Source organism: Vulpes lagopus, chromosome 4 (genome assembly GCF_018345385.1).
Source record: "Vulpes lagopus strain Blue_001 chromosome 4, ASM1834538v1, whole genome shotgun sequence".
Classification (NCBI taxonomy): Eukaryota; Metazoa; Chordata; class Mammalia; order Carnivora; family Canidae; genus Vulpes; species Vulpes lagopus.
Genome location: NC_054827.1, coordinates 6,514,047 through 6,537,210, shown reverse-complemented (window position 1 = coordinate 6,537,210; position 23,164 = coordinate 6,514,047). Strand labels below are relative to the sequence as shown.

At 35.9% G+C, this 23,164-nt stretch overlaps 1 protein-coding gene across 1 annotated transcript in view; it reads left to right on the top strand.

Moving 5' to 3' along the window:
• The window catches only part of VEGFC (vascular endothelial growth factor C), a 106,502-nt gene that overhangs the window by 63,135 nt on the left and 20,203 nt on the right, over nt 1–23,164 (top strand). The window contains exons 2-3 of the mRNA XM_041752430.1: nt 7,794–8,007; nt 9,484–9,674. Coding sequence (XP_041608364.1) covers nt 7,794–8,007; nt 9,484–9,674 — 405 coding nt within the window. The remainder of the gene's footprint in view (nt 1–7,793; nt 8,008–9,483; nt 9,675–23,164) is intronic.

Sequence of the window (23,164 nt, the reverse complement as noted above, 5' to 3'; positions counted from 1 at the left end):
GCCTTTGGCCCAGGGCGCGATCCTGGAGACCCGGGATCGAATCCCACGTCGGGCTCCCGGTGCATGGAGCCTGCTTCTCCCTCTGCCTGTGTCTCTGCCTCTCTCTCTCACTGTGTGCCTATCATAAATAAATAAATTAATTTAAAAAAAAAACAAAAATAAGAAACAAGTGAGTGGTTTTCAGTGTTGAGTGCAAGAAATGAGTGTATATAGAGCTCTCTTGGCCATTGTGTGGATTATGAAAATATAACTATCTAATTTGGCATTAAATTGGAAATTTATCTCAACAAGAACAATTGCAAGTGAACAGTTAAACAATTTTCTAAGAGTCTACTTAGGTAATGAAATAAGTATTTCATTTTTAATTTAATTCATAGATGTCATAAACTAAGAAAGTAACTTTTTTATAAACACAATTTATTCTACCAATAATAGATATAAAAAGATTCCATTCTTTATTATGGCCTTATATTAAAAGTTTGCAATAAAACATTTTAGGGGATTAGGCAAAAAAAATTGAATCTTAAAACTTCCAATAAAATACTTCCATTTTTAAGCTGAAATGTAAGTGTCTGCATTCAGGGCTTAACTATCTGTGGCATACCAGGCTGGTGTAGACATGGGTGATGGGGAACCTGTGGGGAAAAGAACCTGACTATGACACCTTCACTAAAACATTAGGTAAAATGATTTGCTAAGGTCATAGAAAACAGATACAAGTTTTTATTCCTTAGAAGGATATCATTTGATCTTACATATTTATTTATGACTCTCTACTAAAGGGTGATTTTAAAAATGAATTCTACAACTATGTCTTGGATGATTTTTCAAATCCCAAATCCTCTACATTCTATCACCTTGCCCAGATTTTGCTTTAAAAAGGTATTTTCACTGATCAAAATATACTTTTAAAATTTAGAAATTTGCCTAGCATGGGCAGTTATCTGAAGGAAACAGAACAAACCACCACAGTTGACCTGTCATACAACTGCCACCGCTAAGTAAGTAGGACTGAATAAGCAGGTCCTGCTGCTGTGTTAGGGGAAGAATAATTTCAGCAACTACTTATTCTCATGATTGGATCTGACCCAGATATTTTCTAAAGAAGAAAGAAAGAAACCCCAATGGCATTATAGAGTTACTGATCTTGAAAATTGCCTTATAATAGGTTGATCCCTACTGATAATTTGGTTTCTTATGACAAAAGAATGATGTATAAGATGAATAAGATGAAAAATATTTTCTTTTAAGCTTTTTAGTAAATTTCTTATAACTGATAATTTGACCGAATAGTTTTCTTTTTGCTTTATCAATGAAATTGTCCATGAAAATGTTCACTTTTCAAATATAAAATATTACTTGAGCCAGACTTTTAAAGATAGCATATACACAGTTTAAGAAAAAAATATAAACATCCCTTATTTTCCAGTTTAAACAAATTATTTACCTCCTCTCTCCCAAAAATATATATATATTGGACAACTAAAAAGATTTGCCTATGACATCTTTGGCCACTTCATGAAAATACAGTAGTGTGTTCAAACCTATCTTTGATAGACCCTTGCCCACTCTTTCAATTCTGATTATTACTATTTGATAACAGTATATGCTTTTATGTGAAAGAAAATTTTCCATAATTAAAGTATATGCATTTCCACATGAATTTTCAATTTTATAAAATTATCAGATGAGTGCCAAGTCTATATATAGCACAGCAATTAACTTAAGATTGTTGTTTGAAGAGATTATTGACATTGGACTTGTAGGGAGTTTTTAATATATTTATTTATTCATGAGAGGCACAGACTGAGGCAGAGACATAGTCACAGGGGGAAGCAAGTTCCCTGTGGAGAGCCTGATTCAGGATTAGATCCCAGGACCCCAGGATCATGACCTGAGCCAAAGGCAGACACTCAACCACTGAGCCACTTAGGTGCCTCTGTAGGGTTATTTTAAAAACCTAACTTTCACTTATGGCAATGCCAGCCCATTACTAATACTAATCTTAGATGACTTCCTACTTATCATTGACTCTCTAGGTATCACAGTTTAGGGGAGGAGGGACAACCTGTGTGGACTCGTGGTTTTTCCCTAGCAGGCATCTGAACAGCCCCTTTTAGTCAACAAAGAGAAGTGAGAGGAAATCGAGGTTTTGCAAGCTATGTGTTTAAAATGTAAAATGATTAGGAATCATAGTCAATGACCTCAAGTGTTCACTTTATGTTACGATTCTTCATAATTAGGGGAATTACAGATTGCAGGTGAATCCCCAAAGTTCTTTCTCATCATGTAACTTCTGGAATCGTCATTCTCCTGTTAGAGTAATAAGAGAATGTGTTCTAGGTACATGAATTATCAAGGAAGGAGTTTGTTCCTGATTATAGCTCCCTGCCTTTGACATTGCACACCCAACTTGGACTTCCATTGCACCTCAAAATCCTCACTGAATGTCACATAGGTTGCTGTTTGCAAATACGTACATGCTGAATGTTAAATAAGAGTCATCACTGGAACCTCCTAAGGGATCCCTCCAAAGTACAGTACAGAATTAAATTCATTTTTAGATTACTTGAGGCTTTTTATTACATTTGAATATCCATTTTTAAGACACTTTCTATTGTAAGATGTACCATCCTTTTGGAAAATAAAAGGAATATATCAACATTTAAGCAAATGACCTCAACATGCTTGAAAACATTGGTAAACTTGAAGACTCAAGAAACATTTAGAGTGGACTTCTGGTATGATGTTAAACAGTCAACAAAATCAAAAGGCAGCCTACAAAATGGGAGAAGATATTTGCAAATGGCATATCAGAAAAGGTCTAGTATCCAGGGCCTAAAAAGAACTTATCAAACTCAATACCCAAAAAACAAATAACCCAGTCAAAAATGAGTAGAAGAAATGAACAGACATTTCTCCAAAGAAGAAATATAAATGTCCAGCAGACATGAAAAATTGTTACATCACTTGGCATCAGGGAAATACAAATCAAAATTAAAATGAGATATGACCTCACACCAGTCAGAATGGCTATAATTAACGGGACAGGAAACAGCAAACGTTGGCGAGGATGCAGAGAAAGGAGAACCATCTGACACTGTTGGTGGGAATGCAAATTGGTGCAGCCACTTTGGAAAACAGTATGGAGGCTCCTCAAATAATTAAAAATAAAAATACCATATAATACAGTAATTCTTCTACTTTACCCAAAGAAAATGAAAACACTAATTTGAAAAGCTATAGGCACCCTTATGTTTCTTGCAGCATTATTTCCAATAGCTAAGATACAGATGTAACTCAAGTGTCCATCGATAGATGAGTGGATAAAGAAGATGTAGTGTGTGCATGTATTGGTGCGTGTGTACATACACACATCCACACAGACATACACACAATGGAATATTCCTCAACCATTAAAAAGAATGAAATCTTGCCATTTGCAACAACATGGGTGGACCTAGAGGGTGTTGTGCTGCATGCAGTAAGTCAGAGAAAGACAAATACCATATGATTTCACGTGTATGGAAATGTGGAATCTAAAAACCAAAACAAAGAGACTCTTAAATACAGAGAGGAAGCTGGTAGTTGCCAGAGGGGAGGTGGGTGCACAGATGGTTGAAATAGAAACGGGGATTAAGAGGTACAAACTTTCAGTTATGAAATAAGTAAGTCATGGAGATAGAAACTATAGCGTAGGGAATATAGTCAGTAATATTATAACAACATTGTGCAGTGGCAGATGGTGACTAGATTTATTGTGGTGACCACTGAGAAATGTATAGAATTGTTGAATCAATATGTTGTACACCTGAAACCAATATAACATTGGGAGTTAATTATATTGCAATTTAAAAAAAAAAAAAAAAAGGAAAGCTTAAAGAAGGAAGCTTTCATGTGGATATCAATTCTACTTGAAAGACTTGAATGTGTCCCTGGGTCAGAACTCATTCTAGGTTACTGGGACCCCTTCTAATTCCTCGTAAGTAGAATATGAATGTGAACGAGCCATGGTTAACTGGTAATATCTATCCTTAAGATTTGAATCTTCTCTGGATTCACTCAATAGCTCTAACACTTAGCTGACAATGCTGATTTCCTAGGTTGCTGCTCATTTAGAACAAAAATGCAGAAGATGGATTCAAAGAAATATGGCCCCAGAACTGGTACAATACTGAGAGTTACAGTTTAAGACTGAGTAAAAAATTTCAATTTATCTAAAAAACAGTCTCTGTACTGTGTGTTTGCTCTCTAAAGATGTTATAATGACAAGTCATTCCACCCTTCCCTGTAAGGGAAGATTATGTAAGATTTATAACATACTTCTTTATCAAGTGTCTGTTTGGATCACCACAAAGATTCTAAGAAAGATAATAGGATTCCCATTTTACAGAGTGAAGTGAGACTCAAAGAAATGAAATCTAATTTTACTCAATTAAATAAGGACTTTGGCCACGATGGAAATCTGGTCTTTCGATACTAAAGCTTCTTTTTCTTCCACAGCTATAATAAGTAAAGTCTAATGGGAATAAGTAAATTAATTGCTCAGTATTAAGCTAGTTTTATACCATTTTGTCTATGATAGCTTCTGCTTTTGCCAGTAGTTGCTATAAATTAAGTAATATGTCAAAGGCATGTTCTATAGAGACGTAAGAAGAGTAAAGCAAATGAAGGCTGAATGAGATGATTACTCAGAGATTTAGCTCAGAGATTATTACTTTTACATTTTCATTCTGATAGTAAAGATTATATATGTGCATTATTTAAAATTTAAAGTACAGGGGCGCCTGGTGACTCAGTGGGTTAAGTGCCTGACTTCAGGTCAGGTCATGATCTCAGGGTCCTGAAATCAAGCCCTGAATTGGGCTCCCTGCTCAGTGGGGAGTTTGCTTCTCCCTCTCCCCCTGACCCTTGCCCCACTCGTGCGTGTGTTCTCTCTCTCTCTCTTTCAAATAAATAAAATCTTTTTTAAAATATAAAATTTAGGATACAAAAATGTGTAAAGAAGGACATAGTAATTACCTTAATTCTGCACTTTGGAGAAGATACATATACATGGATAGATACATGTTGTTTTGCTGCCTTTTACTCTTATCTTTATACACAAATGCATTCATACAAGCTATATGTGAATTTGGTTTTGTGAAAAAATATGCTACATATATAAACATCGTTTGTGCTGTGTCTAAATTGTATACTTCTTCATAAAATATTTACGAACCTCTTTACATATCTCATTTATACATCTGATTAGTACATTTATGTTTATACTGTATGTTATTTGTTCTTTATTATTGTTTGTATAGATTGTTTTTTAAAGTCATTATGACAGCCCCATGATGAATTTGTACATGTATTTGGCATAATTATATTCTCACTTCTGTTGGATGGAAAATTTATTCCAAAGTGAATTTTCTGTCTAAAATGGAGTCTGTTTTTAAGTCTCTTCAATTTGAAATAACACACTTGCCTTAAATAGCTTCACAAATTTATATTCCCACCAGGATTGAGAAAAATTGTGGTTCCCTTCACTTTTACCATCACCAAATACATACTAATATATTTATTCTCCGTGAATATTCAGTTTAAGATCTTTGTGCAAAAAAAAAGATCTTTGTTCATTTTTCTATTGAAAAATGTTTATTTTTTATCATGTTCATGTGTTATTTTAAGAATATGAGTCCTTTTCCATCTGTCATGTTTCTTGCAAATAGTTTTCCTACTTTATTATCTTTTAGTTTATAGTATTTTCTACCAGATAGTTTATATTTTGTCTTTATATTCACCTCCAGAAAAGCCTTTTTGACTCTAAAAGTATAAATATGACTTATATTTTCTATTCCTGTGTTGTAGTTTAGTTTTGGCACTTTTTATTCCCCATTTTTTATATAGCATTTTTTCTATTGTCAATTGTATGCTTGTATTTTTCTATTTATCTACTGAGCAACAGTGTTTTCTATTTTATTTTATTTATTTAGTCATGAGAGACACAGAGACAGAGGCAGAGACATAGGCAGAGGGGGAAGCAGGCTCCCTGCAGGGAGCCCGATGTAGAACTTGATCCCAGAACTCCAGGATCATGACCTGAGCTAAAGGCAGATGCTCAACCACTGAGCCACCCAGGTGCCTCTACCAATGAACTTTTGTAGGCTTTCGCTCCAGTTGCAGATTCTGAGACATTTTTGATTCTTGAATTTTATGTCATATATGAGGCTTTCCTGTGACAAATATTTCATAAGCAATTGGGAAACTGTGTGAGGATATGTTGTCACTTTCATTTAAGCAGGGATGTCTCCATCCTCACCTGCTATCTATTCGAGGGAGTTCTATTTTATATAACTGTATGGCATATCAAGAATCACCCCACTTATTCTAGAGGGTAATGGGTTAATATCAATATTTTCAGAACACAGACCTAAAGATATTAAGGTCTATGGCCCACTGACACAATAAATGAAGGAAAAGGAGGTCCTAAAATTAATAGCCAATTATATTATCAAAAAAAGGAACACTTTTTATAATCTGTCTACCAGGCTCTAGAATCATAAAAAAAAAAAGTATTTCTCAAAATAAAGTACAAACAGCACCTACCACAGAATAACTTTGATTATTCCAAATCATGGTGAAAAGACTAAGTTAAATAGTATCTTGACTTTTAAAGCAAATATGTTAATTTTGTACATCAAAAATTAGAAAAAAGAAAACTATAACTTGTTAGAATGTAGACTGTTCATCTCTGCCCAAGACCCCCAGGTAGGGGGTGGTTTTTTCATTCAACTTCACCTTGTATATGAAGCTAAACAATGTTCCATTTTCCCTTAATTTCAAAGTATAATTTAGAAAACTATTTTTTGTAACTACGGTAACTGCCTGACTATAACTTGGGATGTTCTACTTAATTGCATACACTAATATAGACGGGTATTTATGAGCAGAATTAATATTCTCTGAAGCGTTTCATGTCTTTTTCATAGCAAAATAAATCTTGACAATCAAAGATTTTGGAAATACTTGGAGGTTCTGCCAAAATATAAACCTAACTGTGATATTGTTGTTGAAATCCCATTCTTTGTGGAATTATTTACTATAAAATACCTTCTAAAAAGCTAAGATTCCTAAGTTCAAGCATCTTGCTTAATTATGTTTATTGATGCTGATAACTAAAAGTGAAGCAAAGTGTTAGAATGGACTTCAGTTTATACATATTGAAGGCTAATACAAGCTTAAATACACTTTCAACTGAAAAATTTGCCAATTATGCAAAACTATAAATCAAAAAAGCTACTTTAGAAATTACGTTTAAAATTATGTCTTTCCAATTTTTTGTCGTAATGACCAAATATAGGGCAGCCCGGGTGACTCAGCGGTTTAGCGCCGCCTTCAGCCCAGGGCGTGATCCTGGAGACCTGGGATCGAGTCCCACGTCGGGCTCCCTGCATGGAGCCTGCTTCTCCCTCTGCCTGTGTCTCTGCCTCTCTCTCTCTCTCTCTCTCTCTCTCTTTCTCTCTCTCTCTGTTTCTCATGAATGAATAAATAAAATACTTTAAAAAAAGACCAAATATATACTTTACTACTTTGGTTGTGGGCACGGCACTGAACTTCATTTTGAATCATGGTATTGAATCAAATTAAAATATGAATATGATTTTGCCAAGTTAGTAATTCATGGATAATTAATAATATTTTAATAAGGATTTGGCATATATAACAGTAAATCTAGAGGTTTTTTTAGTACATTTGTTTTCAAATCCCTTAATCTGATAAATGACTGATCTTGCATGTTTCTTCGATAGGCGTATGCAGGCAAAGATTTGGAGGAACAGTTGCGATCAGCGTCCAGTGTAGATGAACTCATGACCGTACTCTACCCAGAATATTGGAAAATGTACAAGTGTCAGTTAAGGAAAGGCGGCTGGCAGCGTAATAAAGAACAGCCCAACATCAGTGCAAGAACAGAAGAGACTATAAAATTTGCTGCAGCACATTATAATGCAGAGATCTTGAAAAGTAAGTATGGGAAAGAAAATATGTGATAAGCTTCATATATCAACCCAGTGAAGGCTGCCAGCCTGGTTTTTTGTTGTTGTTGTTGTTGTTGTTTTCGTTTGTTAAGTTTCAGCATTTGTAACACTAAATCCCTTTAGGGCCTAAAGCAAACAAAGTAGGAATAAAGATTCTCAAAATATAGCATTTTATAACTTCACTGTGAGTGGTTAAGAGGATTTCTCGAAATATAAAGATAGAAAGGTACAGCTCTACCAACACATTTTTTTTAAATTAACGTGATATCCCACTGCAAAACTTTAAAAACCTGAAAACATATTTCCCACACTGTGTCAGTTCAACCACTTCAGCATTCTATATCTTACAAAATAATTGCACATACATTTTTTTGATTTGGATTCAGAAATGCTTAATTCCTAAATCACCCAAATCATCTTTTCAGAGACTTCTTAATGCCATGTTGTTTCACAGGTTGTTTCACAGGCTTGGGAGCTGGACTTTTGGAAAGCTACTAAAAGATCTAGGAGAAAATGTCACAAAAAATTATGATGCTGCATAAAATGGCATAGTATAAATTGGCGATCTACTTTTAAAAAATAACTCCCTTCAGTTGTTAGATTATTAATCACTATCAAGGTTCAAGATACAAATTATTTTGAAAACAAGTGCAGGCAAAATCTGTGGTTTATATCCTTTTTTTCTAAAAATTTTACTTGAGGGAAAAGATGAAAAAAAAGAAGCTAAAACATTTAAGAAGTACATCATCTAAAATGTAATCTTTAAAGAGTCCACAGTGCTGGAGAGCTAAACCCCTCAGTCCCTGGAAACAGAATTCCAGGAGAGAATATAAAAGGAAGAGGATAATTGGACTTTCCTGGAGACACGTAGGTCAGGATCCATGTCCCAGCTGATGAAAAATACCCTTACATTTCAAGTGACATTACCCAAAGCTGCCAGATAGCTTGCCTGAAAATAATCTTTGAATTCAGTCTAAACCCATAGCAATTTCCTCATTTACATTTCAGTTTAAAAAGAAAAATTAAATCGTGTTGTTTGTCTTTGCTCAGAGACCACAACAATAGTACGTACTGTAGCAAATGAGCGTGACTGTTTCTGCAGGTCCTGCAAACAGCTATCTGTTAAAATTTCATTTTCTTAAGCAAAGAAAACCACACAGAGGTGGACTATAATAAAAGCTTTGGTATTTTAAGAAAGCATAATCCTGATTTAGCTTGGCACATGGCTACAGAAATTCGTTTTTAAAGAAAATATCCTTTGCTGCTCTATTAAATATTAAATAAATATTATATCTCATTCCAATTCACAGGGCAATTTAGGATCCTGTCAACGATTTCTCATTTAACATTATGGGTTGTACTTAAATCTGAAAACCTGAAATCAAATGTGACTTCCAACTACTGTGGGCTTTTCTGCCTTGGTGGCTTCTGTGTAACTTACGGCTTCCCTATGACTCGACAGGTATTGATAATGAGTGGAGAAAAACTCAGTGCATACCACGTGAGGTGTGTATAGATGTGGGGAAGGAGTTTGGAGCAGCAACAAACACCTTCTTTAAACCTCCATGTGTGTCCGTCTACAGATGTGGTGGCTGCTGTAACAGCGAGGGCCTACAGTGTATGAACACCAGCACAAGCCACCTCAGCAAGACGGTAGGTGCCCTGCTCTGGCTCTGGCTTGAGCCCACTCGGTCACTGGCCCCAGTGCCTGGCCCCTGCTGTGGTCCCTCTGCAGTAGCGCCCCGTGGTTCTGAGCTGCTTAGACTATCCTTTGGGAGATGAAGCTAATTTCCCAGTACTCTGTAACGTGGAAGATATCATCTCCCAAAGACAGCAACTAATGCTTTATGAACTCTGTTCCTAGTCGTGGTGTCAAAGCCAAGGGAAGCCGGTAATAAATAGTATGAATGTGTGTCTGTGTGTGAGATCTAAACATTTACATTTGGCAATCAATTACTTTTAAATGGTTAAGTCTTCTGATTCCAGAGAGATGATCCAAATCACAGATTCAAAATGTATAATGCAATGTGTGTGTTCTGCAAAACAGTGGTGTAGTATTGAAATAAGTCAACAGCGCTCTGAACGTATTCATTGTGTCCATGTAGAAAGCAAAGAAAATATTCCAACGCTAAATCCCAGGACTTTACCTCTAAAGTCCCATCACTTTAGATGTTAAGCTTTTAATATCATAACCAAGAAACTTACTTTTAAGGTTCGGTCTGGATCCAGGATTTTCAGAGCAGATGCACTAGCCTGCGTTGTAGGTCTTCTATCAAAGGTCCTGTTTTTGAGCTGGTGAGAACCACAGAGTGTTATTCGAAGTGGTGTGTGCCACTCAGCTCGGCACAGAAATGTCTAGAGAAGCCCAGGTTGTGCGTTGGGCTGATGCAAACTTCCCGCAAGACAAAACTGTATTTGCCTGAAAGGCTTTTCCAATGGTTTTTGAGAGTTGGAATAGGTAATGTGGCTACATTCAGAACTGTACTTTGACCTTCAAAATGAAAAAAAAATTTAAAAAATGTGATGTGAGGTTTGATGTATACCATATGGAATGACAACAAGTTAACATTCTTAGGAAAATAATGTTTATACTTAGAATATATGTAATGAAAGCTGCTTCTCACAGAAACTTGAGCTGATCAAAAGCTTGGATCCCACTAATCTGCTCTTATTTTAACATAACTAAGTAGAAATGAAAATTGGGATTATGAACTCAGTTTTTTCCAGTACACTTTCCCATCTGTTTGGAAATTTCTAAAATTTTTTACTGTGGTGACCATTTGGGCTCTGGGTTTAGAGACACTGTCCTATTATACAATCCAAACTGTTGTTTTTTGTTTTTTTTTTTTTTAAAGAATTGTATTTCTTTATTTTGCTCATGTGCCTAATGAAGATACTAAGACATGCAAGAGGAAACAAAAAATAAGTTATAAAACTGAATTTTTTCTTCAGTTTACCTGTGCCTAAACTCTAAAGACTAAAAAAAAAAAAAATTAAAAGGTGATGCTTTGGGGCATCATTCCTGTTATCATCATAGTTAAGGACAGACAGGAGGAGTTTATTTATTCTTGATTACCTTCTAGAATCCAGCACAATGATACAGCATTCCTTCTGGCAAGCATTAGCAAGAGAAGCAGCATAATTCTAAATATATTCATGCGTTTAGAAACTTAACCAGTAGAATATATGTTTGTGGGTCATGGGATAACATTTCAGTGCTTGATAAAATTATAATATTTTAGTATAATAACAGAATTGTAGTGATTGAGCACAGCAAAATTCCTCCTCCATAGGCTTACCCCCCTTACCTTTCCATCTTTATCAAACAGTAATTAGGAATGTTGTTAGCTAAGAAACTAGATTTATGTACACTATTCTGAATAAAATACTACTAATTTAGCACATTTTACTGCATAATATGTTTGCATCCTATCTTAACCCTGAAGTAAAACAGGATTTTAAAAATCCTTTAATAATTGCTGGAACTAAATACATTTTTAAAAGTCAAAATAAATATTTATTCCAGCAGGATAGCCTCCAAAAACCAACATTCATTTTTAAAAAGAAGTTACTATTAAAAATGTTGTTGCTTTTATATCTAAACCAAATTCCATGAAAGGATTTTTGGCCCTGTAAGTTTCTTGAAATGTCATTTTTTTTTAAATTAGAGAAAATAAATGTGAGTGATTGAGGAAATTACATTTGTGGAATGCCTTTAATAGCATATTTTTTAAATGTTTTGATTAAGCAATATGATATGTATCCTGGATTATATTATTATTATGGATTTGACTTAAATCAGTATCAGTTTAGTTGATCCTCAAAAGGTCTAGATATATCATTTGCATTTTCCAAAGACCAAAAGGCTATATATCTGTCTTAAACATGAGATGTATGAAATAGCCTCCAAAGACAGATCTTGAAGAATTATTTCACCAAATAAAATGTATCTTCTAAGGCCTCATTATTTATCATTTCAAAAATGCTTTATTGGATTTGGCTGTTAGATGAAACTTTATTTTCAAAGTGCTCATATTGTGAAAGTATAAAGTTAAGTAGTAACTGTTTTAGCATTGGGATTTTGTTTTGTTGGTTCAATTCTTGAAATTCCTGTCTTTTTAGAGTTAATTTATTTTCTTGGTGAAAATCAGTTGCCAGTTGACAATATGTAAAGCTGTTTTTCATTACTAATTTCTTCTTTGGATTCTTCTATTATGCCTTGTTGATAGAAAAAGATGTTTTAAGGTGAATTTTCTTTAAAAAATGTCTCCTGAGGCAGCCCGGGTGGCTCAGCAGTTTAGCACTGCCTTTAGTCCAGGGCGTGATCCTGGAGACCCGGGACTGAGTCCCACATCGGGCTCCCTGCATGGAGCCTGCTTCTCCCTCTGCCTGTGTCTCTGCCTCTCTCTCTCTCTCTCTCTCTCTCTCTCACCCTCTCTCTCTATGAGTGTGTCTCTCATGAATAAATAAATAAAATCTTAAAAAATGTCTCCTGCTCTAAGGTGTAATAGTTATTATTTTAGTATATAAACTACATATTTCAAAATATATTTTCTTTAGGTATGGATGCTCAAATGTTTTGTGCAGTAATCATTTCTTAGACGAACTTTCCATCCCTAGCACTACACTCAGCCCAAACAATCCCCTAACCTTGTGGTTTTCCCTCTTGACATGTGACACCATCTCGAGTCAGAAACACAGGGGTCATCCCTGGCATTCCCCTTCTCTTGTCACACATCCAGCCTGTCCCCAAGTCAAGTGTTTATTTATCCCCTAAGTATCTTGAGTCCCCATGTCTACCACCATCACTGTAGTCCACTGTAGATGCTTTTCATCTCTTTCCAGCTAATAAAAATCCATGCCCTCTGCTCTCTTGCTTCCATTGCCCCTCATCCCCATGCATTCTCTTAATTGCCCCCAAATGTGATATTTTTAAATACAGATCTAGGATGTCTGGGTGGATCAGCAATTGAGTGTCTGTCTTCAGCCCAGGGTGTGATCCCGGGGTCCAGGGATCAAGTCCCACATCGGGCTCCCTGCATGGAGCCTGCTTCTCCATTGGCCTGTGTCTCTGCCTCTCTCTCTCTCTCTTTCTCTGTCTCTCTCTCTGTGTGTGTGTGTGTGTGTGTGTGTGTCTCATGAATAAATAAATAACATCTTTAAAAAAATAAAATAAAATACAAATCTGGTGGTGTCAGTCTCCAGCATGAAGACTCTCCAATGATCTCCCACTTCTCTTAGAATAAGACCAGAATCTTCATCACAGACCTCAGTGTCTGCCCATCTCCACAACATCATCTGACATAGGTGTCCCTTGTCTTAAGTTTGTTCTTCCAAATGCGCTAGGCTTCCTTGAGTCCCTGGGACCACCCTCCCCTCCAGCCCTACAATTTTACTCCCATCTTTAAGTCACCCTCACCTTTTAGCCTCCTCCCTGCTGAGGTACCACTTCTTTGGGTGTCAATCACGTGGCTCAAGAAGTCCTTGAGGGAGATTTTTCTGACCTCCCTGGTTGGATCTTGTATTTCTTTAAAATGCTTAATCATTTCCCATACTTTTCTTTCATAGCACTTACTACAGCTTATAATAACAGTTTATAACAATATAGTCATTATTATTTGATTAATGTCCATCTCCTCCATAAAGCCAAGAACAAATCTGTGTTGTTCATCGGTTCCTTGAGTGTCTGCCACAGAATTAGCAACATTCCCTTTTGGAAGCACATTAAAAACTAGACCCTGGGATCCCTGGGTGGCTCAGCGGTTTAGCGCCTGCCTTCGGCCCAGGGTGTGATCCTGGAGACCCGGAATTGAGTACCATGTCAGGCTCCCTGCATGGAGCCTGCTTCTCCCTCTGCCTGTCTCTCTCTCTGTCTCTCATGAATAAATAAATAAAATCTTTAAAAAAATAAAATAAAAACAAGACCCTCTCACTAGAAAAATAATGAAGATATGGACACATCTCCAGTGCTTACCCCACCACTCTTGTGAGGGGGTGCCCTTACCCTAGTCCTTACTCACTGAAGCAGATTTTAAAACTACTGCCTTGAAGGCTAATAATAATAATAATAATAATATACTTGATTAACTCACTTGTGTAATTTTTAAATAAATGGATCTGATTGCCTAACCAAAGTTGTATGCTATAAATTTCAGATCCATCTTTTAAAAATGTTTGTTCTTGAACAAATGAAAGAGAAAATGCTCACCTTCTTTTCCCATTCATAGCTGATATGAGTAAAAGTCACCCTTCATTCTCTTCCTCTTATTATTGTCTTCCTGAATACACACTTACTTTACACATGTGCCAAAGAGATACTAGGAATGCCTTAGGTAAAATCTGAACTCAGCAGAAAATCATTTTTAGTAAACAAAATGAATGAACGGAGTCTTCTGTTCACCATTGGCAGTTTTTCTGTGACGACTGCATACGTATTCCGTGTAGTGGCCTGATAAGGTCCGTGTTGACCTAACAGGTGCCCGAGTGAGAGCATTTATTCAAGGGTAAGAGTGTATTCTAAACAGCACACAAACTTCTCTGTCAGGTGGAAGCCTCAGAAGGTTGCAGGCTTCAGAAAGTAGAAGGCTTCCAAGCTAAGAAGAGCATTTAGTGCTAAGTGTAAGGTATGGGTAGGTGAAACGGAATGTGGTCTGGTATCCTTACATAGGATATTTTTTCTCTAAGAAAATCAAGTCTAGGTTATATGGAATCAATTCTCCCTGAACTGCATCCTCTTCACAGCCAGCCTTCAGGGAATTTAGGATGACTTCTATAACAGATTTATGATGTTGAAATCTTTCATTTTGTCCACTTCCTCCCAGTCATCTGCTCATACGACAAATCAGAATTTACCTATAAAATTTTCGAGGTCCGGTTTCTTGTTGTCGGTTTGTGTTGTTTTCAAGTTTTGTTTTGATAGGCCTGACATGTACAATAATCACAATTCTTGCAAATTTTGATCTGCGAAGCGGTAGTGTTTTTTAATATATGTATCCTTAGAACAGCAGAGTAGTTTCATATTAGCACTTCAGTTTTCCAAAGATTAGCAGAGTTTGAATTATAAATTTGAAGTGAATTGAAAATAAGGTACTCAGGTCTCAGTATGCTGTCTCAGCATGCCTTTTCTGACTCCACAGACTCTCTCTACGTGTCTTCATTAGCACTGTTTTGATTTTCGTGAGGATTTCCCAAATCCTCATCTCCAGCTCAAATTTCTCTCATGGTTCCCATACTCAAGGCTGTGACTTGGCTTCCCTTCTCATAGGTCATGGTTCACGTGCGCCACCCCAGCCACACAGATAGAAGAGCAAGTAACTAAACATTTGTCTCCTTCGGGTATTCTCTTAGTAAATGACACCACTCATCTTGTTGGTTAATCCAAGTTATTCTTCCTTTCACTCAAAGCCCAATCAACAATTCCAGTTAAATCTCCCTTCCAGACATGGCTAGAATCCATCCATTGTCTTCATCTTGCTGATCTCATTTGATATAGGCCGCATTCATCAATCACCTAGGCCAGCCTAGTGACTGGTCCTATATCTCCACTCTTACTTCCCTCCGATCCATTTGGCTACATTATACCAGTGAGGCTTTTTCTTCTCTAAATGATAAGTCAGTTTCTGCCCAGGCTAGCATGGGTTCTGATGGATTGATGCAAACTTTCTAAGCTGTTAAATATTTGGGGCAGCACTCTCCTTTTAGGTGACATCCTTCAACATGGTTTACTTAGGCCCTGTGATCTGGCTGCCACCTAACTCTGCAGCCTCAGTTGTCAATGCTTTTCCCCAAAACTACTTTCCACAAGGATCCAAATTCATTTACTCCTTAAATTATGACAATATCTCTTATTACCTCGGAGTCACTACAATACTCTACTCTGTGTCTAAACCATCTCCTTACACACTGTCCTGATATTCCTGCTCATCTTGCTAATTTCTGCTCATCGTTCGTTCTAGATATGAATTCACCTCTCGGGCATCCTGTTGTATGCTCCATAGCATTCTCTATTGCTCATAGTTTAGCCTCCTTACCTCATCTGTCAGGTTGTTCTAGTCTCTAAGCTCTAAAATCCATGAAAGCAGAGACTGGGTTTGGGTATTACCCTGGAGCATAGCACAATTATTGGCACATAGTAAACACTAGGCACTAAATTGAATAAAGAAAAGGGAATGGATTTAGAGTCAAAGGTAGTCATGAATTTGTTGATTTTGAAAAATCTGAGTGATATTTAGGTGGACGTGCCAGAAGATAGGGCATGTGATTCTAAAATTCTACAGCAGTGACTGGATCCTTAGCTATAGATTTGAGAGGAAACATCATATTGATAAATGCTGTTTGAATCCCTGGTGTACTTGTCACTAGCTAGATTGTTCACATGTCAGGAGAGAAGAGCAAAAGCCAATGCTAAGGGAAATCCAACATTGAATCATTGATAGTCCCATCCATTTCTCCTTTTGATTTCTTAATATCACACCCTCTCTCTAACCCGAAGAATCCACTCAGATTGTTTTTAATCATAAAAGCAATTATTTTAATTTATATTCAATTAAGCAAGTGTGATGAAGCACCTACTATATTGTGCTTTGTACTCTGCTATATAGTGAGTATATGGTGATGTACGGGTCCTGAATAATGGAGCTTAGAATTTAGTGGGGAAAGTCAATCAACATTTATCAAGTTATAAAAGTAGTCTAAGTGTTGTGAAAAAGAAATGCAAGGGTTTATGAAAATGCGTATCAAGGACAGTGAGTTATGAAACTCCCAAAGGCAGTATTTTAACGTGTATTTAACATTTTTGCTAATATTGCAACTTGTAAAAGCTTATACCTAAGCAATACCTTTTCAAAGTGTATTTTTATTATATTTTCAATGTACTATAAATGGGAGCATGTGATGATCTCTTTCAAACATAAAAGGAAGTTTCTTACCGCTGTATTTTCTGAAGGGAAGAAAAAAAAGAGTTTTTGTCTTGTTAAAGGAGTTCCAGACATATATTTTAGCAACAAAAGTCACCAACTAGAATCATATAAATTTTAAGGACAATGTACCTTAAGTAATTTAAAACCCAAGTTTTTTATAAAAACTTCCTAGAATTTTTTTATGGGGCTCAGTGAAGGGCAGGTTACCAGAATGTGTGAGGAAGCCAGCCATTAGTTGAAAAGTGAAACCATATGCACTAAGCATTCCAAAGTGAACTAATAGGTCACAACTGCTTCAAAGTCCTCTTAGCTATCTGCTTCTAAGAAGTAGATTGGGTGTCTTTTTGACCTCTTTCATAAACATATGCTTTCAGTATATTTTCTTATGAGAAGTTGTATATTTAAGAGATAGAACCAAAAAGTAGAAAGCAAATTTTGCAAAAGATAAATTATTTGATGACTCAAGTAGAAGCAGAAGAAAGTCATCTGCTTTTGAGCCAAACATTTGGACTAAAAAGTTATTTAAATGTTAGTATTTACCTTATGTAGGTTTACTGGAGATAGGAATGAGAAAGAAAAAATACCAAGCCCATGGGGCTTCCGTAGAAATCTTGGGGTTGGAGCTGAAGAAAACACAGCCTCTTTGCTGTGTCCGTGAGTGCCAGCTGAAGGACTTGGCTCAGTGTGGGAACGGGTCTCTTCTAGCTCATTCTGATGGACATGCACAGCAGTATTTAAAATTCTGTGTTGCCATTCCAAAAAAACAATAAGCCAGTCTATTCTTTATTATCTTATAAAGAAATAAAAGCATATATTAGCAAAAACATGCCAGATTATATCTGAGTTGACCTGAGTGCTTCACAAAATTTTCCTTCTATAGCAGAATATATTTAAACCTAAGTAAAATGTGCAACTATAGAATGAAACTTAGAGGTATTATTTTGCACTGCAGCAGTCTGAAAGATTACACTCATATGTGTAATCAACAAGCAGAATGTGATTTGTTTGAAATCTTTAGCTAATTAATATCTGGCAAACACAGTTGTGGGAAATCAGGTTTTATCCAGATGTGGGGGGAAAATACCAGTTATCAGAAGTTTAGGAAGAACACTTTCCTTAAGAAAAAAAAAATGCATCTGCTAAAAATACTCCTTTCTTCCAACTCCAAGTATTGATCCTGTGCACAAATTTTATTCAGTATTTCTAAAACTCCTGAATTGGAGTTTTTAATTATATCATTGTGTATGCATTTCACGTAAAACAACATGTGAAAATTAACTAAGTACAAAAGCACATCCGTTAGGATCTGCTATCCTGTGTTCTTCCCAGATCTGATTTCAGTTCTGTAGGCCCTTGAGAGTGAGCCACGTGTTATATGCTCACTTGAGAAGCTGTCAGTGGACCTTTAATTTTCACCTTTTTCAATTTTTAGGGATTGTTTCTTTTTTTGGGGGGGGGGATTGTTTCTTTATTTATTTTTTTTTTTTTTTGGGGATTGTTTCTTTAAATGCCACATAGTTCCTCTCTCTCATTTTGCAATTATTAACCATACTTTCCAGAAGCTATAAAGTGCTTCTATACTTAATTATATACTTAATTGATGACTCAGGGTTGGAATATTTAAATTAAGTGTGGCAATGAGATATGCTATAAAGAGAAACTGGTTATATTTCAGGGTGTAATAAAGGTGCTGTAAAGGGAGGCCATTTTTTTTTTTTTTTTTTTTGATAATTGTTCCCTCACAAACATTCCTTTTGAATGTAATACTAAACTGTAATCCAGGATCTCGTCAGTAAGGAAGTTCTACACCTTTTTCTTGAATAGCCTGCAAGATAAGTAGAAGTAGGAATTGTTGCTTTACAACTGTTGCTATGCTGGTGTAAACAATCTATTGTTTGAAAAGATGGCTTTATTTGAAGTCCATTCTTGTTGGTGAGAATCGACTATTTAGATATTCTTATTAAGGAATTCCAGTAGGTAACAAACAACTGGGACCCTCTCATTTGGAAATGCTTCTTTTCCTCTTATTTATTGCAATTTTGTAGAATACACACTTTTTTCTACCCCCGCCCCCCGTTCAAGCTTGTTTAAATGCCATCTTTATATAAACCTTTTGATCTTCAAAACCAACAACTGTTCTAACAGGCATGTGCAGAGAGTGTACCATCAGTCTCCATTACGAACTTTATTACTACTTAGATCCTAAATTAGGTACAAGCTCTTATCACGTATTGTTCAAGAACAGTTCACTTGATAGCATAAAACTGTTTTAGGAAAATCATCATGTTCAGAATATCAAAGAATAAATGTCATCATCCTCAATTAGTACTGACTGGGCACACATATACATGGAATTATTAGCTAATGATGAACATAATACATGAACATTACACTCTATGAGCTTAATTCTAAAATAGAAAATACTACTGTGCACACATGAAGACACAAAACAGTTTAGTATAAGGATTCTTGTTTTATTAAAATATGAAGAATTTATTTATTGTTTCAATAGTGATATGCATGGATAGACCTTGAGACTTTTGAGAAAAAGTTATAGTTACTATGTTGGTTCAGATCTTCCTATAATGGCAAGCACAGATTTCATGAGAGTTAAAATGCAGGTATGTTAACAGAATTTGTTGAACTATTTGATATTTTAAAAATTCTAACATAGTATCTTTATAGATATGTACATGCATGCATGTATGTATGTGTGTGCATATATGTATGAGAGAGGGAGGGACAGAGAGTTGCATGAGGCAAGGGTCATTGATTGATGACTGTTATTTTGAGAAGCTAGCAGGTGCTTGGAGCTCGGTATCTCATAGGTACTCAATAAATAGTTACTGAAAACTAAAGAAGGTAAAAATTTAAGCAGAAATGTTATAATTCCTCAAATGAAGATTCAACTCAATTTTGAAGGAGAATCATCATCCAAAGAACTCCACTAGGAAATCACACCATTATTATCCCTATTTTATAGATAACAGAAGAGAGGCAAAAGGCAATTAGATCATTCTTCCCAGTCATAGAAGTAGTAAACTGCAGGTGCAGAACTCAAATACTTGTTTCTAAGACTCCGCTCTGGGTTATTCTTCTATCTCTAGTAAAGGAGGGAAGTTGCTGGTTAATTTGGAAAGTTTATTTATTTGCAGGGGGCGTCTTGTGAGTTTATATGGTGATTCAAATTATTACTATTTTTAGTTCAAAAAAGTTTACATTTTCTAAGCGTATACTATCTGATTAGGAAAAAGGGTCTGTGGACATTCTTAGTAATATAAGTAATTCAAAATTCACAAATTGGTCTGTAAGGCAGAAAACAGAATTTATCATACTTACTAAAAAGTTAGTAGAAACCATAAAGTCCTAAGTGAGAAAAGTCAATCAATATACACACCTAAGACCAGTGCAGAAAGATATTGGAAAATGGAAGAGTCCCCTTCAAAAGAGCCACAATAGGTGGCTCACAATTGTGCCCTAATACACACACATATGGCACACTCTCCTCATTTTTCTGAAGTTGATAGATTATAGAGGTTGGTAGTTAGTAGAAGTTAATAGAGGAAGACAAATTGATTACCAAGAACCTTTCTACGTTTAATATTGGTCAAGGCATCTTTCTCTGGATCCTTGAATTTTGTCGCCGCTGACACAGTCAAGCAGAGAATTAAAGAAACTAGATGAAAAAATTCAGGTAAAAATTTGGAGGTGGAAGATGCATTTCAAGAGAAGGAAAGTTTTGGGTTTTTTTTCTTTGCTTTAAATTTTCAGCTTATTGAATCCTTTTGATCAAATTAACTGATTTCAGCTGGTCACTTGCCTACCTAGACTTAAATAAGAGAAATGAAACATCAGTAGTTAAAGTATTGGGGTTTTATTTATACTATTAGTAAATTTTTCTCATATTGAACCATAGGATTTTTTAAAGAATTTATTTATTAGAGAGAGAGAGTTTTAGAGGGGAAAAGGCAGAGGGAGAAGGAGAAGCAGACTCCCTGCCGAGTAGGGAGCCTGATGCGGGGCTCGATCCCAGAACTCTGGGATCATGACCTGAGCCCAAAGCAGACACTTAACTGAGTGAGCATAGTTTTCATGCTTATGAATGAGTTCAACTTAGAGGAAAGAATAGTTTTCTAAATAGTGATTTTTTTTAGTGCCTCTTTTCTTGTCCCTTTATCCCTGTAGTCCGTGTGTTCATGGATACAAATCTCTTCCTCCCTTTGAAAATAGAGTCAGGCTTATTTTCAGGAAGATGCTTTCGTGATGTTCACTTAAGCGTTCTCATCTCATTAGAACGTTCTTCAGATCCCCAGTTCCTAAGTATACAGGCAGGTCCTGATTGTGGTCCTCACAGGCAGGTCCTGATTGTGGACATTAACACCCCCACCCCCACCCCAAGCAGTGGCTGGAGGCTGTCCGTCCTCACTGCCTCTCCATCCCTTCCTGCCGCTGCCCCCCACCCAAGCCCCACTGCTCCTGTCTCATAGCCTGGCCCCTCAGATCACCTAGGGCAGCTTTTGGTCCCCATTTGTTCCCACTCTATCCTTACACTTTATTTCTCCGGGACATCACACCTATACCCACAGACACCTTTCTGAAGCTCTCCTCTTTCCTTTGGCTTCTTTTGGTTTAACAATAAACTCCTCTTGGTTCTCCGTCTTCACATCTTTCTTCTTCCCAGACATATTTACTACTTCATTTGCCTTTTTTTCACTCCTTAAGTGCACCTGTTCTCCGGGTTTCTATTATGAGACATTTCTTCTTTTCATTCAAAATTATTCTCGCCAAGTAATCTCCAAGTAATGTCCAAGACTTCAACTACAGCTTTAATATCGTTGGCTTTTAAATGGCTCGCCTAAGCTCTAGACACAAATCTAAATGCCTATTAGACATAAATTCTTAGGATTTTATGAGCAGATCTGTACATCTTCCTATCATTTCTACTAATATAGGGTTTAAATAATGATCAAATTTTATACATACAAAAATCAAATAAGCAATTTATTAAATATTGCTTATTTCTAAACCACTTTATATTTCTTCTCTTACACTGGTTTTTAATGTAGGGTCCTGAAACATCCTAAGAAGTAGATAAAATGCAGTATATTTAGACACTGCAGAATTCTCTGTCTTAAAATAGTTATACCTACTGCAAAGGATTTCTATCAGTGACATTTTGTCCAATAGGAAGTTTCTCCCAAACTGCATAAACAAATGTCCTTCTAGGGAAGACACTGGTCAAAGTCGTAGTATTGGAATATGCTGAGATTATCTAGGTAGCATGGATAGTATTCTGGAGAAGATCCAGAATCTTGAGAATGTATTCAAATAAGAACACATCGTTCTGGCAATCGGTATGCATATCACACTGATAGTCATTAGCTTGTGCAATTTTTATAACAGTCCCATGAGCAATGGGTCAAATGTTTCCTCAGTTTACTGATTTTTAAAGAAATTTATAGCTTAGATAAATTAAATGACTCTTTCAAGTTCACACAAATTACAAATGGGGTTGCTATTAAAAATGCCCTGTCAGGGTGTGACCCTGCACCTATTCTTCCTAAGGCACATATATGCTAAGTTGCTGAATTTTTCAATGAATATATATGAATACCTTTCAAATGAAGAAAATGTACATTTTATAATTTAGGTATCTGTTCAATGATCTTTAGGTGTTGGCATGAAATTATAGTGATGGGCCAAATCACAAGGGTCTGGAGTTTATCATCATTTTTAACTGTGCTCAGATTGCCTAAAAGGCACCAAATATCATCAGAGCAGTTCAGCTACAGTTTTTGGACAACAAACTGATCCTATCAAGCAAGTAATGGCCAGGATTTCACTTTTACCATTATTATTGATCATTTAGATTTTAAGAACCTTGGGAATGTAAATCCACTTAGTTTTCTTAATCACTAATTTATTTGTATATTCAGTTTAAAATGTTGACTTTGAAGAAGGAAGAGGAGAATTAAAGTCCCCTATAGACAAGGCATTCAGAATAAGACTTTAAATCTTGAGACTCTAACCCACAAACATGTGTAATGTCCCACTTTATTTTAAGCTTATTACTTTCATAATACCTTTGTCAAAATAGCAGAAACAAACCTCTATTCAGTGATGAATGTGTTTATTTTTCTTTCGAACATAAGAAACTCATAAGCTATCTTGGACAAATGTAAAACTACTTTGAGGTAGAAATTCAATTTGGAATAAAAATCAGTT